Source organism: Ictalurus furcatus, chromosome 17 (genome assembly GCF_023375685.1).
Source record: "Ictalurus furcatus strain D&B chromosome 17, Billie_1.0, whole genome shotgun sequence".
Lineage (NCBI taxonomy): Eukaryota > Metazoa > Chordata > Actinopteri > Siluriformes > Ictaluridae > Ictalurus > Ictalurus furcatus.
The window spans coordinates 9,378,283-9,397,044 of record NC_071271.1 but is presented as its reverse complement, the minus strand read 5'-3'; the positions used below and the strand labels follow the sequence as shown (position 1 = coordinate 9,397,044).

General features: G+C 39.2%; 3 protein-coding genes across 3 annotated transcripts; all 3 read left to right on the top strand.

Moving 5' to 3' along the window:
• Positions 1 to 25: 25 nt before the first annotated feature.
• LOC128621368 (uncharacterized) lies at positions 26 to 1,826 on the top strand. Its single transcript, XM_053647088.1, has 5 exons — positions 26 to 119; positions 200 to 349; positions 443 to 546; positions 755 to 957; positions 1,447 to 1,826. The coding sequence occupies exons 1-5, from the start codon at positions 62 to 64 to the stop codon at positions 1,706 to 1,708; spliced, it is 777 nt and encodes a 258-aa protein (XP_053503063.1). The 5' UTR covers positions 26 to 61; the 3' UTR covers positions 1,709 to 1,826.
• Positions 1,827 to 4,975: 3,149 nt separating this feature from the next.
• On the top strand, positions 4,976 to 13,459 carry LOC128621708 (uncharacterized). The gene is made up of 20 exons (XM_053647664.1): positions 4,976 to 5,033; positions 5,114 to 5,239; positions 5,351 to 5,530; positions 6,302 to 6,526; positions 6,619 to 6,745; positions 6,821 to 7,020; positions 7,160 to 7,372; positions 7,497 to 7,642; positions 9,356 to 9,483; positions 9,697 to 9,844; positions 9,973 to 10,105; positions 10,296 to 10,451; positions 10,547 to 10,673; positions 11,131 to 11,342; positions 12,053 to 12,215; positions 12,306 to 12,379; positions 12,496 to 12,656; positions 12,760 to 12,850; positions 12,935 to 13,074; positions 13,166 to 13,459. The coding sequence occupies exons 1-20, from the start codon at positions 4,976 to 4,978 to the stop codon at positions 13,409 to 13,411; spliced, it is 3,054 nt and encodes a 1,017-aa protein (XP_053503639.1). The 3' UTR covers positions 13,412 to 13,459.
• A 485-nt stretch (positions 13,460 to 13,944) lies between these two features.
• LOC128621370 (uncharacterized) lies at positions 13,945 to 17,322 on the top strand. The gene is made up of 7 exons (XM_053647090.1): positions 13,945 to 14,075; positions 14,248 to 14,359; positions 15,353 to 15,456; positions 15,534 to 15,640; positions 15,733 to 15,812; positions 15,902 to 15,936; positions 16,443 to 17,322. The coding sequence occupies exons 2-7, from the start codon at positions 14,290 to 14,292 to the stop codon at positions 16,713 to 16,715; spliced, it is 669 nt and encodes a 222-aa protein (XP_053503065.1). The 5' UTR covers positions 13,945 to 14,075; positions 14,248 to 14,289; the 3' UTR covers positions 16,716 to 17,322.
• Positions 17,323 to 18,762: the final 1,440 nt, after the last annotated feature.

Here is an 18,762-nt window from a genome sequence, read left to right as displayed (position 1 = left end):
TTATTGCCTAGCTGGCACAGACAAACCCATTGGCTGTGGCCCAGGGACATTCAGCTCAGTCATGGGGAACAGTGACAGAGAAAACTGTGAACCATGCCCAGCAGGCTACTTCTGTCAGGGTGAGTTTTCCATTTTCTATGTAATATTAATGTTACAGTAGTACTTTTATAGCATCAGTAAATATGTATTTACAATGTAGGGGATGGAGTGGTGGTACCGGTTGCTTGTCCCCAGGGGTTTTATTGCCCCCTTGGAACTGTGATGGGCACAGAGTTCCCCTGCCCTCAAGGGACAGTGCAACCACAAATTGGAGCCTCTACTGAAGGGGATTGCTTACCATGCCCTTCAGGTTACATGTCTACCACATCTATTCTAGTAGCTCATGTAACATGTATTTTAGAGATAAGTGTGTAAACAAGGCTCTCTTATTATGCATATATAGGTATGTTCTGTGCCCTGCCTGGGCTTTCTGAGCCTACGGGGCACTGCCAGGAGGGCTATTATTGTCCTCTGGGAGCTATCAACCCTAATGCTACTGGATACAAGGTAGATTTTATATGATGTATATGCACATTAAATTAAGCTTATGGTTGTGTAATAGGTTATGTCTTAATTTCTCATTTAAGAGAAAATGAGTAATAATAAGAGATACTAAATGTGACCATGTTAGGGTTGTGAATAGTACTAAGCATACAAAATAGATAGTCAGTTTTAATTAGTTTTCTCACTCACTCCATGTTTCTCTCATTGCCAGATGAACTCTACTGGAAATAACATGTGCCCTCCTGGTCACTACTGCCCCGCTGGCACTAGCTACCCTCTACCATGCCCACCTGGATCATTCTCAAGCTCTCCAGGGTTAAGCATTGTAGAGAAGTGCCAGTCCTGCCCACCAGGCTACTTCTGTGAGCAGCCTGCAATGGTCAGCGCCTCTGATGCTTTGCTCTGTGATGCTGGGTAATATTCAAGTATACTATGAGCTGTGAATGGATGTCTGACCAAAATACACCCAAATCCATTTGAGTTTGACATTCCCTATGCACTTTTCTGCTACTAATGGATGGGGGTTACGCTTTAGTGCTCCAGCCATTATTTTGCTTTGATACTATAGTTTGAAATGGAAGCTGTCTATAGAGTTTAAAGATGAACAGCAATGCAAATAATTGAGAGAGACATACATATGCCAAGCGATAATGCATTTTGTTTCATAATGCAGTGCATTTTGTAGCAAAACAGGCTCTGCATTTTTGCTTGATGATAGATGGTATGAAACTTGACATAAATTTATGAATTCTAAAGGGGGACATTTTTCTAAAATTGTAGAGCAGAGCAAAAGTCATTGCATTTTCCTAGTGTATTTGATAGAATTGTGTCCTTATAATTAATTGTCAAGTCATGCACCATATTGCCAGGGGCATTCTGTAAGAGATGCTTTTTCTTGCTCAGGTATGTATGCCTTGGAGGTAGTCGCAGTTCTCGCCCAGTTGATGGACTGGAGGGTTATATTTGTCCCAGTGGCTACAGTTGCCCCATTGGTACCCCAGTGGAAATGCCATGTGAGCCTGGCACTTATAGCAGTGCCCGTGGAGCTGCTCATTGTCTTTCCTGTCCATCAGGTACCATGTGCCCTTCCTCAGCCACTCAAGAGCCCTCCCCATGTCCTAAAGGTATCTTGAGTTCTCTCCTGTATTGTGAAACATCAACTTGACTATTGTTATTATTGTATTATGTTCGTAAATATCCAAGGACAAAATTAACCAAACCTACAAAAATCAAACTCTGTATTTGTTATTCGGGCAAAACATTCTATGTGTTATTATTGAGCATGTTCATACTGTTTCATCATTTTTTGTTTTCTTCTTAATTATTATTAATTAATTAATTTATTTTTACATCAGGACATTTCTGTCCTTCTGGCACTGCTTTGGCACTGCCATGCCCTTTAGGCACTCTGGGCCAGTTTACCAGGGCTCAATCAGAGTCTGCCTGTGTACCCTGTCCACCTGGCCTCTACTGCAACAAACCTGGAGCCTCTCAGCCACAAGGTCTGCTTACGCTCATACACTTCCAGATTTCTCACCACTTGTTGCCAAAGACATCTTAGTATGCTGTATTCAGACAATATTAGTATAATATAGTATAGTATAATGAATTAAATTACCCAAATGTTATTTTAAGATATTTGTTTCTGTTTGTATTAGGCCAATGCCAGGCAGGATATTTTTGCCAGAGTGGTTCTGCATACCCTGCCCCCCATAACACCTCCAGTTTCATGAGGAATGGTCCCTGCCCACAAGGCCACTTCTGCCCCTCAGGAACCCTCACACCTCTGCCTTGCCCTGCAGGCAGCATTCGCAATCTCACTGGTGTGTAAATGCACATCACTAGCCAGCAAGTCATTAGTGAATTTTTCTCCTTTCTCCATTGACCAAATTCTCATTTGATTTTTATAGCAGTTTTATTCTACAAATTGCAGAACTGTTCATATTCATCTCTATTATGAGCAATATGAACTTTTACAGAAATAGACTAATAAGAGATAGAGGCCATATGATGGACTAAGATCAGCTATTTTGCCATATTTACAGTTTACAGTGATCAGGGTGAGATTTCCAAAAGCATAAACACAAAGCTCATCTTTAAATGATACAATGAATGTCACATTGCACACTCCCTCTTCCGCTTAAGATTATCCTAATTCAGCTGTGCTGTAGTCCAGAATATAATCTTTATTATTCACGTTTATTAGAGAAACTGTCATGCAACACATATAGTTTGCCAGAAAAAAATAGCACTAGATCATTTTTACCTCAAAATTCAGTAAAGGTTAAAGTCAACAACTGAGGATTTGCATTGATGAACAAACCTGGCTACAAGCTGCAAAAATGCAACAAAAAAAATACTGGCTCCATCTGGGAAAGAACTCAACCAACTTTTTGTTAGGTTTGTAAACAGTGGTGTAACACCAGAAAGAAACCAGAGACCGGTGTTGAATTTCAGACTCTTGATGTTTATGCACATGATTTAAAGAATATTCAGATCTGCTTTTTACCATCAGAGGCATAACTTCAGAAGGTTTCACCAGCTCCTATAGACTATAGATAAGTCTATAGTTTAAACAGATCTAGTATATGTAAGAGGAAAAAATGTAAAAAAAAAAAAAAAATTCACGAGTTTTAATCAATCTATACCATAAATGTGTGTAAAAGGAGGAATGTGAAGAACACAATTCACCCTTACTATAAAGTTAGAAAGTCCATGATAAACATAAATGAACAATTGGAGTAACTATGCAAATAGTCAAAAACAAAACAATTAAAGAAAATATTTCCTTCAACAGGTGGTTATTCCATAGACAGCTGTCTACCCTGTCCAGCAGGGTACTACTGTGCCAGTGAGGGCCTTAATGCTCCCAGTGGCCCCTGTTCCGCAGGCTTCTACTGCCCTGCTGATTTCTCCTCTACTACTCCCCATGCCTTCCTCTGCCCCAAGGTTATACCTGCGTTTTCATCCTGTTCCTCTCTCATATCAATCAGAGCTTAATAAATAGACTGACAAGCTGCATCATTTCAGGGTCACTACTGTCCCCTGGGCTCTCCTGTGGCCTTGCCATGTCCCACAGGACAATATCAGCCCAACCCAGGCTCAGAGAACTGCATCCCGTGCCGCCCAGGCTTCTACTGTGAGGAGTCCATTGCAGGAGACCCCTCCCCATGTCCCTCTCACTCTTATTGCCCAGCAGGTATGCAGTAGAGACACAGACAATATAAATAATACTAATACCTTCCATACATGGTGTTCAGCTCAATTTGATTTACAATAGTATAGGAGAAAAAGGAGAGTATTTTATTTATAGTAGCAACAACAAAATATTTAGAGTATTATGTTTCACTGACATTCTTTCATTATTGCAAGAAACAAAAATAGTCAAATAGGGAAAACCTTATATACGGTATCAGTTCAAATGTTAGCATTTACCTTTCTGAATGTGATTTAAGTATTTTTTAAAAACTTGTTTACTCACCCTTTATTTAATACTACATCCAACCTTATAGCATATCCACTGAACAGCTTTTGGTTCCTCTCAATTGTAGTCATTTTCCAAATATCCAAATAAGTCTGTTTGAACTCTGCTACTTTGCTTTACCAGCCTTTGTTTATTGTTATTGACATCTGTTATAATGCTCTAAATGTTGGGCATTGCTTTCTTTACTTCAGATCTGGAGACTCAGAGGGTCATTACAAGGTTTTTTGTTGTTGTTGTTTGTTTTATGTTGTAGATTTCTGGCATTGTTTCAGATTATGGCTAAATTTCATTTTTAACTTTAGCTTTGAATTCTATTTTTAGAGATAAATAGAAAAATAGAAGTATATTTTACTTTTTCAGCCAGACTCTATTTTGAATACAAACTTTAGCACTTTAGTAGAGATTACCCGATGAATGTCCAGTGCCACAGACTTTCACCACTTTGGAGAGTAAACACAGAAAGTAGCCTTACTTTTATACCGCCTTTATTAGACATTGGACAAGTCTTATACCAGATTATCTTAAAAAATGATTTGGCACATATCCGTTAAAAGACTCTCAAATGTATAGCTACTGGATCAGATTACATAATCAGATTATATGAATGTGATATAGTAATGGTTACATTTTTGCTTTAATATTATGTATATATGCAGGCACTATGGTTCCTCAGCCATGCCCCAATGGCACCTACACTCTTCCTGGTGTCGAAGGTCTACAGAATGAGAGAGAGTGCTTGGCCTGCCCCCCAGGAAAATTTTGCAGGTTATCTAATTCACCTAACAGCAGTCTGTTCACATATTAAAATGTGTCTTTTCGTGCAGCGTTTTTTAGGTGAATATAAGGTTAAAGCCTTTTGTTTTTAGGGGTGGTCAGATAAGAGGCCTGTGTGCAGCTGGGTATGTTTGTATCTCAGGCAGCTCAGATTTCACCCCACGTGGCCCAGTTATGACTAACACAACTCACTGTGAATGGGGAGTGCAGTGTGCCGGACCCTGTCCTGCTGGTAGGTCATTCAGGACACAGTGCAAATTAAAGTAAAAGCACTCAGTATATGTCACCATGTAACCATAATTGTATTGGCAGGTTTCTACTGTCCAAAGGGCACAGAGAAACCTCAAGCCTGCCCTGTTAATTCCATAAAGGAAATCCCTGGAGGAAGCAGCATACATGACTGTCTCCCCTGCCCACCCAGACACTGGTGCAAAGAGGGTAAAAAGAACACCTCAAAATGTTTAACATTCTCTAGTTAGTTAAACATGAGCGATATATATTTTGTATATGAATAAATCCTCAATCACTTTACCTCAACCCAACATGCAGGTGATCCTGAGCTCTACATGTGTCCTGAGGGTCATTACTGTGATGGTATAATTGATTATGAGTCTGAGGGAAGACCTGGACCAAGAAAGTGTCCTCGGTTTACTTATAGACCTACTTCTGGTGCAGGAAGCAAAGGAGACTGTCTTCAGTGTCCGGCTGGAACTTTCTGCAATGCTATAGGTCAGATATACAGTGGATATAAAAAGTCTACACACCCCTGTTAAAATGGCAAGTTTTTGTGAAGTAAAAACAGTGAACCTAAGATAAAGTGTCAGAACCTTTTCCACCCTCAATATGAAATTACAACGTATAAAAAATAAGTGAAAAACAATCATTTATACATTTAAAGGGAAAAAATAAACATTAAAAACTAACAATAACCTGGTTGCATAAATGTTCACACCTTTTTATAAACTTGCCAATTAAAAAGGGGTGTGTAGATTTTTTATATCCACTGTACAATTAGTTCTGTATAACTCATTCCACACACTGTATAGAAGATTAAAGTCTGATTTATGCACAATTGAAATACAATTAGAAGTTTCACTTTCCACTATATTTCTGTCTCTTAAATTCACACTGTAATCATCACTTTAATTGCTGCAAATGGGTCCAAATTCAATTTAACAATATGGCTTCTATTAGTAGTATTCAGTAGCTCATAAAATAGCACTTGATCCAGCATATCCTATTTTGCAATATATATTTTTATACTGTGCTCTTACAGTTAGTTGTGCATGAAACCTTGAAATTAAGGTCATGAAATCATAATGTCTGCATGGGGTCTGGGCTATTTTATTATGCATTACATTGTCTATTTTGAATTAATATAATAAAAAAAAAAAACATGTGTTAAGATTGGTTAAATCTGAGACCTGAGTAACAATTTGCTCAAATTTGGAATTAAATTCTAATTTCTTGCTCAGAACTCAATGGACCATTGTTTTTCAGGTCTGACTGATTTCTCCAGTTTCCCCTGCCCCCCTGGGTATTGGTGTAGTGGTACAGGTTTGCCAGTTCTTTGCCCTGCAGGCACCTTCAGAACTCAACCAGGGGCAAATGCTTCTAGCCAGTGCCAACTCTGTGGTGCTGGTACCTATTGCCCTGACCCTCGTCTCACAGGTCAGCCTAACACTGTGGGAATTCCTTGCAGAGCCTCTTACCAGTGCCCCATAGGTGGGTACAGAGATGCTTTATTTTATATTTGTATATAAAATCTTTATATACAATTTGTATATAGTAATGGTTTACACTAAGTCTTCTAATAGGATCAGTTGTGGAGGACTTGTGTAGAGCAGGCTCATATTGTAGGCCACAAACTGGAGAACCCACTCCATGCCCTGCAGGATATCACTGCCCTGAAGGCTCACACACCTACAACACACCACAGCAAATGTATGTAAACTTAATATGCTTTAAGAAAATGGAAAAATTATTAAGTTCACATTTTGTATTAATTTCCTTTGACAGGTGTCCATACCCATATTACTGCCCAGCTAACACCTCAACCATGCTGTCATGTGGTGGTGGCTTTATGCCCCGTAATGCCAGTGGCCTAAGAGTGTCTCAGGAGAGCAGCTGCTTAAGGTGTGAGGCAGGGACTTACCGACCCAGTGGGTCTCCTCACCTACGCTGCCTTGCATGCCCCCCAGGCTACCACTGCCCTCCAGGTAAGTCTTCTAATTGGGAAACCAGTAGTCTACAGGTGTGAATTGCATTTTTGACAATTCTATTAAAGATTTTTTTAAAAAACTATGATGAAACCAAAAAGACAGCAAGCATCATAAATAATAATGACCTGTCCGTCAGGCACTGATGACCACAGTAGTCAGCCTTGTCCAGTTGGATATTTTTGTCCACGGGGCTCAGCCAATCCAGTTGCATGCCCACCTGGCAGCTATGGCAACAGCACCAAGGCTGAGTTACTTGAGGAATGCCACCCTTGCCCTCCAGGCACATTCAACCACCTGTACGCCCAGAGAGCCTGTTTCCCCTGTGGCAGCTCTTCCATTTCATCACAAGGTCTCCTCATTAACATTAACATACTAGAACAGTGTCATCAACACCGACTCTACTGCATACAGCGAGTCCCGTTAAGTGAAATCCACAACATTATATGGTGACTTACTATGGTCTTTATGTCTAGGGGCATCCTCATGCATGTGCATAGGCAAAAACCGGGCATTCCAGCACTCTGATGGCTCCTGTGTGTGTAAAGCTGGTTATGTCTTCTACAATGAATTGGACTTCAAAAGTTCCAGTGGTGATAGTGATCTAGACTGTCAACCTGAGGTAGGAGAACTGACTCACTTACCTAGAATTCAGACTGGATGTGTTCAGTAAGCATTGCTTAGCCACTTTCCCTCTAATACACACCGGATACCTTGAGGTAGGAGAACTGACTCACTTACCTAGAATTCAGACTGGATGTGTTCAGTAAGGATTGCTTAGCCACTTTCCCTCTAATACACACCGGATACCTTGTGTGTGTACTACTGAAACAATTCAATTTTAACAAGAAAACAAATGCCCATAAGAACCTTCCATTTGAGGATGCCCCACAGATGGTCAATAGGGTTTAGACCATCACCTTCACCCTCAGCTTCTTTAGCAAGGCAGTGGTCGTCTTGGAGGTGTGTTTGGGGTCGTTATCATGCTGGAATACTGCCCTGCGGCCCAGTCTCTGAAGGGAGGGGATCATGCTCTGTTTCAGTATGTCACAGTACATGTTGGCATTCATGGTTCCCTCAATGAACTGTAGCTCCCCAGTGCCGGCAGCACTCATGCAGCCCCAGACCATGACACTCCCACCACCATGCTTGACTGTAGGCAAGACACACTTGTCTTTGTACTCCTCACCTGGTTGCCGCCACACACGCTTGACACCATCTGAACCAAATAAGTTTATCTTGGTCTCATCAGACCACAGGACATGGTTCAAGTAATCCATGTCCTTAGTCTGCTTGTCTTCAGCAAACTATTTGCGGGCTTTCTTGTGCATCATCTTTAGAAGAGGCTTCCTTCTGGGACGACAGCCATGCAGACCAATTTGATGCAGTGTGCGGCGTATGGTCTGAGCACTGACAGGCTGACCCCCACCCCTTCAACCTCTGCAGCAGTGCTGGCAGCACTCATATGTGTATTTCCCAAAGACAACCTCTGGATATGACGCTGAGCATGTGCACTCAACTTCTTTGGTCGACCATGGCGAGGCCTGTTCTGAGTGGAACCTGTCCTGTTAAACTGCTGTATGGTCTTGGCCACCTTGCTGCAGCTCAGTGTCAGGGTCTTGGCAATCTTCTTATAGCCTAGGCCATCTTTATGTAGAGCAGCAATTCTTTTTTTCAGATCCTCAGAGAGTTCTTTGCCATGAGATTCCATGTTGAACTTCCAGTGACCAGTATGAGGGAGTGTGAGAGCGATGACACCAAATTTAACACATCTGCTCCCCATACACACCTGAGACCTTGTAACACTAACAAGTCACATGACACTGGGGAGGGAAAATGGCTAATTGGGCTCAGTTTGGACATTTTCACTTAGGGGTGTACTCACTTTTGTTGCCAGCGGTTTAGACATTAATGGCTGTGTGTTGAGTTATTTTGAGGGGACAGCAAATTTATACTGTTACACAAGCTGTATACTCACTACTTTACGTTGTAGCAAAGTGTCATTTCTTCAGTGTTGTCACATGAAAAGATATAATCAAATATTTACAAAAATGTGAGGGGTGTACTCACTTTTGTGAGATACTGTATGTGAGCAGGAAATAATATGATCTCACATTTATACACTGTACATAAGTTGCATCTCTATGGTGTGGTTGTTGTGGATTGCAATGCTGGTTAAAGTGTAAGTCCATATATACCATGTGACTTGCCTACAGAACAGAGCTATAGAAATGCAATGTAGATTGGCGTGGAGCTATAAAATATTCATCTGAATGTCTGCATTATCTTATAAATCAATAATAAAAGGCATGATGAACATTTGTGGTCCTTTAAGGTGAGCAAACGCTGTGGAACTGGACAAGTGAGACTGGCTTCATCACAAGACTGTGTCAGTCCCTCTAAACACTCATGCACCATTACTTGTGGACCTCATGGTGGGAGTCTGGATGTAAGCTTGGGCATGTGAGTTCACTCAAGAGGATCTAGATTCATGTTAGAGTAAATACAGCACAATACAATACAGCAAACAAACCTTACATGATCATCTTTACAGAACAAGTGATTCAGCTTGCAGGATTTGCAAGAGCTGTGGGGTTTATGATTTTATAGTATTTGATAATTAACTCTAGTTTATGTGGAGGATTATAAGAGAGAGAGTTGTCTGCTTCCTTGCAGTTGTCACTGTGAGATGTATGTCTCTGTGGAGGAGTTGTGTAACTCCTCATGCTTGTCTGCACTGCCTGTGCTATCTGCCAGACTGGCTCCAAATGGACAGCTGGTGCTCAGGATCAAAGTGATGGATGAAAGCAGGATCTGGAGCAGGGTGAGTACTGTGTGTATGTGTGTATATTTTTTGTGTATGTTCTTTTTTTCTTACTAATAGATATTGATAGGCAAAATTGTTTCTGTCCACTTTGTGAGATGTACTGAGCAACTCGTTTGTCTTTTTAGAATATGATGAATGTCCTGGGGCCTGACAGTCATATCAGCAGCTTCGGAAAGATCCACTTTGTCCAGTTTTCTCCAGATGGAGTGTTTGGTTGGATTTTAAAGGACCCTGTGCTTATTGACATCTTTTTGTCTGGTACCTCAAATAGACATTGCATGGCCCAGTTTATTATTTCCTAGTAACATATTTGCATCTTAAACATTTATTCTTTGTTTTCTTGAATGTAAAAGAGGGAAATATAGTACTGTGGACTAGTAAAAATGCATTCATCTATTTGGAGGCTTAAGTGATATCCATAGTCTGATATTTAATCATATCTCCACAGAGCCATTTGAAATTCTGGATGGACATCCAAGGAAGCGAAGACACACCCATGAGCTAGGATTACTGATCTCAGGGCCTCTCCCTCGCATTCCCAACCCCATAGCCTGCCTTTCCACCAATGACATGCTCATCTTTCAGCTTACCATCAACTACACAGGTAAATTATTTTTTACAAACAATTTCTTCTTAAGTATTTATGAAGGACTGTTTATAGTACAGTATGTAAAATCACTCTATTGATTGTGAATCCAGACCGTCTCCTCAGCCACTTTCCAGTCTATCAAAAGAACCATTTGTTCAGCAGTAACCCTACCTGGGACTTTGGTGCATTCAGACAACTGGAAGGCCTTGTCAAACATTCCCGATTTAATTCCACCAGGTATGATCACTAATTTATATGCATACATTTAACTGTCTTGTTTTATTCATGGCTTAGTTGCTGTCCCAACGATCAAGGGCACCTCTTTTGATTTTATAACACCTTCATGTCAATTATTCACAAGATAAACAATATTTATTGAAATAGATTTACGAATACAGAATCGTTTCACATGCTTAAGGATCCTGGTCTATGTCTATTGGATATTTCTGCATTTAAACCTTCTTATGCTGTAGATAGTCCCACATGGATAGCCTAAAAATGTGCACTTCTCAAAACTCCCAAATCTCAATCTTTGATTTAGTGGATAATCTCACCTGGATATTGTAGATTTACACGTTCTAACAACTTCTGCTGTAATCATAAAGAGTCAACTTTCCTTCCAAGTTTAAAACAGGTCATCTAGACCTAAACAGTTTTAAATAACACACAATCTTTTTTTTTTTTTTTTTTCCAGATTTGCACATGTATTCATGGAGCCAGGGAAGTATGTGTTCCTGGACAATGCAGTGCCGGATTGGAGCCTGATAGTTGTGGTGAAAGAGGAAGGCACTGAGTGTGATCCTACTGCAGCTGCCTTCCAGCCCACCTCTCCAACACAGCTGGTGCGACACGGGATTGTCAAACAACAGCGACTCAACCTGTTGCCTGACTGGGGCACCATTGGAGGTGTGTGCATAGTTCATTACAATTACATTTAGAGTCATAGCCATGGTATATGAAGACTCCAAATTTAGCTTGTTATATGGTCAGCAATGGCTTCAACTTTGCAGTCCTGCTTCATATGTTCCTTAATGAGTGTTTCTTCAGGCCAGTTGAGGTTTTGATGTTGAGGTTTTGAATGGGCAAGACCAAACTTCTCCACTGGTACACTATATGGCCAAAAGTATGTGTATACCTGACCTTCACAACCATATGTGGGCCTTCCACAGACTGTTTCCACAAAGATTGAAGCACACAATTGTCTAGAACAGGGGTGTCCAATCTTATCCATAAAGGGCAAACAACAGGGCAAACAAGCAGGATAAACTGATTAAACAGATGCCCTTATCCAGCGTGACTTACATTTATCTCATTTATACAATTGCACAGTCGAGGGTTAAGGGCCTTGCTCAAATGCCCAGCAGTGGTAGCTTGACATTGTGGGGGTTTGAACTCATGGCATTTAAAGCAGCCTAACATCTTATCCACTGACCTTCCACTGCCACATTTTTGGCTACATGGTGTATTTTGCCCCAACCCAAAATATTTTCCCAAAAAACTAGCTTCACCATCAACATGAAAAATTGATCAAGTGTGGATCAAAACCTCCTAATGTATGTATTATCAACATAGTGACATAATCCTGAATGGACTTTGTTGGGTATTATTATCTACAGGGGTCTTGGTGCTGATGGTGTTACTAATAGTCGTGTTGACTCTGACTGCCCTGCTTCTGAGACCAAATCATGCCAACCTCATTGCTAAAGGCAGACCAAAGCCTAAATGGCGCAGCTTGGGAGAACCTACTGTTCCTGTAGCATATGTTTACAATGAAGAGTGGTGAGTCAGCAGTTAAGGTAACTCTATGGCCCTGACTGATTTGTGAACACTAGATGATGCATTTTTTTTGTTGTTGTTCTTGTCCAACAGTATGGATAGCGCTCTACTGGGACTCAGGGGAGTCGGTGAGGGTGCGGAAGAAGAAGAACCTGCTGTGTGCAAAGGTGACATACTTACACCACTCAATTAATTAACCACCGTCCATTATCCAAATAAGATATAAGTCTTATGACTTTTTAAAATATGTTATTCAAAACCTGTATTAAAACAACACCTCAAGGATTCAAGAATATATTCATGGAGCTGGAAGGATTCAATGTCAAAACACTGTACGACAAATTAGAGGACCAGAATTTGCATCTGGCATCACAGCTGGCTAAGCACCGCAAAGATACACAGGAGTTCTACAGGAATATCTGTCAGCAGACTGATATGCTGCGGGTGAGAGACATGGGTTCATTCTGTTAAACCACATGAAAGTATTTGCAACATTCTCTTTCTCAGTGCAATGGCTTTTTAATGGCATTGTGCTTTTATTTTTTAGGATGTTTTGGAAAACATGGAGCCCTCAAAACTGATCCAGTGGAAGAAGATTATAGATAGTAAGGCACAAGCCAAGAAGGAATCAATTTATGGTATGACTTTGAAGATTAATGACTGATATGTGTGAGCTGGTAAGAGGTCAGTAGTCAGTATATGTGTCCATGTGCATGTCACAGTGGAGTCATCGATGGGCTTGATGGAGGCTGTGCTGAAGTCTTTAGAGGCCGTGTTGTTTAGATTGAATGGAGAGGCCTGGCAGCAACAGCAGCAGCACAGAGACAGCAGAGAGAGTGAAATCCACATCAGAAACACCCAGGTCAGTCACAGTGAAACATGGACCGTAGCATATTTTCCATTCAATATGATTTGCTTCAAATTCTGATCAGGCTGTCTGTGACACATTGCAGATTTCTTCAACTGACACGAGTGAACTGAAAGCACGGCCGGATACAGAAGCAGCTTCTTCTGGCCAGGGTGGGAGGAAATATCTCTCAGTGCCCCCTTTGAGCACAGCACCCTGTGTCAGTGAAGAGGATCTGGCCAAGCTGGTGGCGCTCACACCTCTCACCAGAACTCTGCAGGACATACAGCAGTCTCTGCAGGAACTCAGCCACAGGCCCAGAGCACAGGAAGATAAGAGTAAGACTTTTTAGTTTTTCTTCAAACTCATCACTTAATTACATATTAGATTGTTAAACTCTTAAAAAGATCCTATATTCTAATTAATTAGTAAAATTTTGTTTCATAGGTAAAAAAAAAAAAAAAAAAAAAGGTTTGGTCACATCTACTCGGAGAAGAGTTTTTTTTATTCTTAAAGTTTTCTGCTATTTTAGAACATTACATATGGACAAGGATAAGTGGGTAACAGTTTATTTAGACACTTATTTAACAACAAAACTGGAACTAAAACAAACAAAATATTATTGCACTGTTGACATGTTCTGGAGAGTGTAAAACTTGCAGTTAATCCATATCTTCCAGGCACTCCTTTGGCAATTCCCAACGACCCAGTAGAATGGGCATCAGCAAAGTTGATCCCTGTTGCCCTTGATAACCTCTCTCCAAGGTGCTTTGCAGTGTTCCTGTTTGGCTGCCATGTTGTACAGCTGCTGAGCCGAGTCTGCTCGTTCCCTCCTGTCATGCTGCTACTGGCTAAGACTCTTCCAGTCACGTGCACTGATACTCTGTTGGTTTACTGCTACAAAGAGTTTTACTACGACACATCCAACCAGATCCTGTATATCCTTGAGAGCAAGCTTCAAAATGCTGGCCAATTTGTCTCAGTTCTCTTACACTCCATGGCCTACATTAGCTCAGGTGTGTACATAGAGGTCACTAAGGCGGCATTTACACTGCAGGTCTTGATGTCCAATTCCGATTCATTGACTATATCAGATTTTTTTTTTAATGACAAGCTTACATCTTCTTTTAAAAGTGGCTCATATCTGATATCTGCATTTACACTATACACTTTGTGAAACAACCCCAGGTAGATGTCACCGGAAAAGCTTAAGCCAAAAAGGAAGTAAAAATGGCTCAATTTGTAATGGACACAGAAGAAAATATAATAGAAACTTTTGCTTTCCGCACCATATTTAAAGGTAAGCAAAACACCGGCCTCTTAAGGTGGAGAAAAAACAATAGAGCCCTTGTTGCAGCCTGGGCGAATGCAGCAGTGATCACTGCTGTGAGGCCTGAAACTGATCTGAGAATATTGGAATCCATACGCTTTTTTTCCTGCTTACACGTTCATGAGGCATATCTGATCTGTGCCATATAGGAGGAAAAAAATCGGAATTGGGTCACTTGAACCATGTAGTATAAATGTTACCAGATGTCTCACTGACCCCGGTCATCATTTTTTACTATATAAATATACAAATTAGAGATGGCACATTGGCACTTTTTCTCTACCAATAGCAATACTTATACTGAATCAGCTGATATCGATACCCATCCAATAAAACTACTTATCTTTAAAATTATTTATTTCTAAAGAAATACAGTGGAAAATACATGTAAAAAAAACTTACACTTGCATAAGACTTACACTACACCACAGCTTTTTTATTAAGTTAATCTGTTTCACACAAAAATAACTTACACTGCAAAAATAATAATAAAATAAAGTATAAATAATTCATATAATAAAAATCGCATTACACACAATGTAAACATTTCTGGTTCCAAAAAAAAAAAAAAAAAAATCTTTTCTAAATCCAATTTTCCATTTTGTTACAGAATTGGATCAAATTCATTCTTTATTTCTCCAAAATCTGATAAATCATTTGCATGGTATTTTTTTGGTACACATATGAATGTATTTTAAAATCTCAGTTATTAACAATATAATTAAAATGTATGCAATTAAGACATATAAGATACAGAGATGCTAATAAGAGACAGAGGCCATGTGACAGTGACAAAATATTACAAAATATGAGACATTACAATTTAATAAAATATTTTTTCTAAACAGTTTCATGTTGGAAAATATATTTTTAGTATTGTTCCAATTTCAGTAAAATAATAATAATAATAATAATAATAATTTAAATGACCACACTGGAGGTTTAAGCACTTTTTACTTCCAGGCTCTGCATCTCGAGACTTCATGGGTGCTCTCCACTCAGCGATATCTGCCCTAAGTATGCAGTTATTCCAGCTCACCTTCACTCAGGAGCAGCTGGAATGCAAGGTAACTTCACCTGACACATTTGTCAACACTGTAAACTCACCTCTACACCTTTATAATGATTCTGGGCATGCTTACAGATTAAGGAGGAGATTCCACATGTTGCCTTTGGAACAATAGTGGAGGACTTCCTCAGTGTTAAAGTTCCACCAGAAACTCAGTTCTCCCAGAATCTATTGGCAGAAAGGTTTGTTCTCAAATTTATTTCTATAATATCTACTAAATTAAAATGAACGTGTGTCTATATACTGTATATTCATGTTTTCTATCCAAACATAGATTGCAGAAGTATAAGTACTTCAAACTGGAGCATTTCCTTTGTGAACAAAACCCCCCTCCAGCAAACAGATCCGCAGAACGTAAATCTGATTAAAGCTCTGATTAAAGCTCAAATCAGATACCAAATTAAATCAAAATCAGGTTTAATATTAGTTCTTTTTTGTTCCAGATGCTGGTCAAATGAGCTGTAAAGGTCTAGAGAAGGTGAGGTATTTGTTGTTGTTGTTGTTGTTGTTGATTAATACTTGATGTACTGGATATACAGGTACTTTTATAATGATATGATCTCCTCATTGAGCTCCTCCTTCCAGATACGGCTGTTTATTGGTTTTATAGAACAGCTTAGTGAAATTTCTGGGCAACTCAGTTCACAAAAGCAAAATATACAGTCTGCCTCTTTCCAGAATGATTCAGATTCACCTTGAGTTCATGTGCATTGTGTGTGACCCTACGCTGAGTCACCCAGTTAATGTTCAAGTTCTTTACAGGCTTTCAGCTGTGCTTTGCTATTTTTGGCTCCAACGTCTAGTGGGCTTTGATGATTGGCAAGCTACTGTCTCTCACAGTCTTTGTATTCGCATTTGTTCTCTCTTTTACTTTCTTCTGACTTGCATCTGTTTTGTCATTCAGCTTCACCCTTTCTCTTGGCATCCATCCAAAGTCTGCCCTTTGCTCACTCTGTCTTAGTGAGTCGTTGTCTCTCATTGCAGGAGCAAGCATTGATGTTAAAGTGTCAGCAGGACACAGTAGAGCAGAGATTGAAGGAGATGAGAGACAGGCTGTCTAACTCTAGTGCAGCACAGAGAACTGTGTGTCAGGAAGAAAGCCCATCCCAAACTACAGAACAAACACATCCAGACAGCCAGTCCATGAGCGAACACACAATCAAGCCAGGTGACAACCAGGGAGAGGTCACTGAGCAGTTCCCCAGAAATAAACAACACAGCAAACACATGGATGAAGCTTCTGGGAAAAGGACATGATGGCTTAAAGTGGTTTTGTATTTTTTTTAAAAACCCCAGTAACTACAGTACTACAGTGTTACATATTCTAGATTGTTATGTTGACTTAATTTTCTATATTACTTTCTATCTCTATTCTGAAATTTCAAAACTATTAGCTGTAAATACATTTTTACTGTAATCCCATAAACACTCAGTCATACAGTTTATCAGAAACAACTTGAGTGAATAGTAGAATATTAGAATATTGACATGAATTTCAGAATTCTCTAGTATTTGGTATGTTCCCTATTGCTTCTCAAGCTCTTATGCACTCAAGCTGTCATAGACTCCACAAGTTTGTGTAAAACCAGATGATCCGGATGATGTACTTTAATGTAAAGAATTTAAACTCAGAGGGGAGTTAACATGATCAATATCACAAATTTAGAAATTGAACATTTCCTTTGTTTGAAATTTTTTCCCCCAAATTCTAAATTTCCAGTTTTAAATTAAAATAAATAAATAAATAAATCTCAGGGTTTCAACTTTGGTCTCAGACTTTTGGACCCCACTGTACTGTGTATGTGGTGGCATTGGAAAAATCTTGACCTGGTGAATTTTGGACATTTTCTACTACATATAATTCTAAAAACTATAGCGTTTCCTGAACTATGTTTCTCTTTTGCACGTTGTCAAGGTTTTTTACCATCTGGTTACCTTCAAAACTGAAAAGGGAGAAAATAACTTTTAAAGATTGCATTTGAGTGAGTGCAGGTGCATTAAGGACATCTTCCACAGCTGAAATCTGATTTCACTAGAGTATATAATTGTGCATCTTTTTTGCACAGTTCAGTGTTTTCACAATAATCCTCACACTGTTGTCATCACTAGCACTACATTGTTTTTTTGTACTGTATTACTCAATTTGCACATTTCATTCCACATGCAGTTTGACTTGTGTATTTCCTTTTCTCCCAACTCCGTGAACTCTCTCCCTATGTTGTGGTTATGCATGATGTCTCTGTTCATTTGTTTATGCACTTTATTTTAACTGTACGGTTGCTGCCACTGTAGCACAAGCATTGTATTATTTCTTCTGTACTCTGTATTCTGGAAACATTTGAAAATAAAGTGAACTTAAGCTTAAACTCTCCAGCATCTTGATCAAAGTGTGACAATCACTGTGTGAGGAAAAGATCTTTGAGTAGACTGACTACTTTTACCCAACATGATCTTTGCAGACAATAAGCCAAAGCATGATTATAAATAAATAAAAATATTTCCACATAATGTTGGTGGAATACTGTATATTAAATAATGATTAAAGTTGAGGTGACAAAGTTTGTTACTGGCAGAAAAAACGAACCCATAGGAACAGATATGTAGTTATAAGAGTGAGGAATGCAAGCTTCAAACTGACATTTAGGTCATTGAATAAATGTAGTAATAACTGGTACTTAAATAAATATTTATGCATTTGAGTGTTTCTCAGACTGAAGATGTGTTTCTGTTATTTGTTTGTGATTTCTGGAAATTAATACATTTGGGTATTTTTATAAGTTGTAATATTTAATATTTACATATAATATCAAAGCTTCACTATATAGAAATGCACAATTGAATAATGATTAATCCACATTAAAGTACTTGGGGGAAAAAACTGTAGTTAACTGGATTTTAGTGTAAATGTAGCTTTTCTACTTATATGAACAGAACTTCTATGAATAGAGAACATATTTACTGATTTCCTGGCTTTATGTTTAATTCCTTTTAATTCCACAGATGACCTGATCCAAAATTGCCCACAATCAAAATGTTTTATTTATTTAATTAGGTCTCATTATTAATAATGAAAACTTGGGGCTGTCTCTCGGGGAAAACGAGGCCTGACAAATCAAAACATGCTTCTGATTTTGTTTGTGGGTCAGCGTCCAATCCCCTGTGGTTCTTGTGTTGCATTTAATCAACACGCTCATGTGAAATAAGAGAACAGATGATGTTTGTCTTATATCTAACGACCTAGTATTCAAACCAACAGTGTATTAGTTCAGAATGATAAGGTTTATTTTAAAAGTTTAGGATTGAC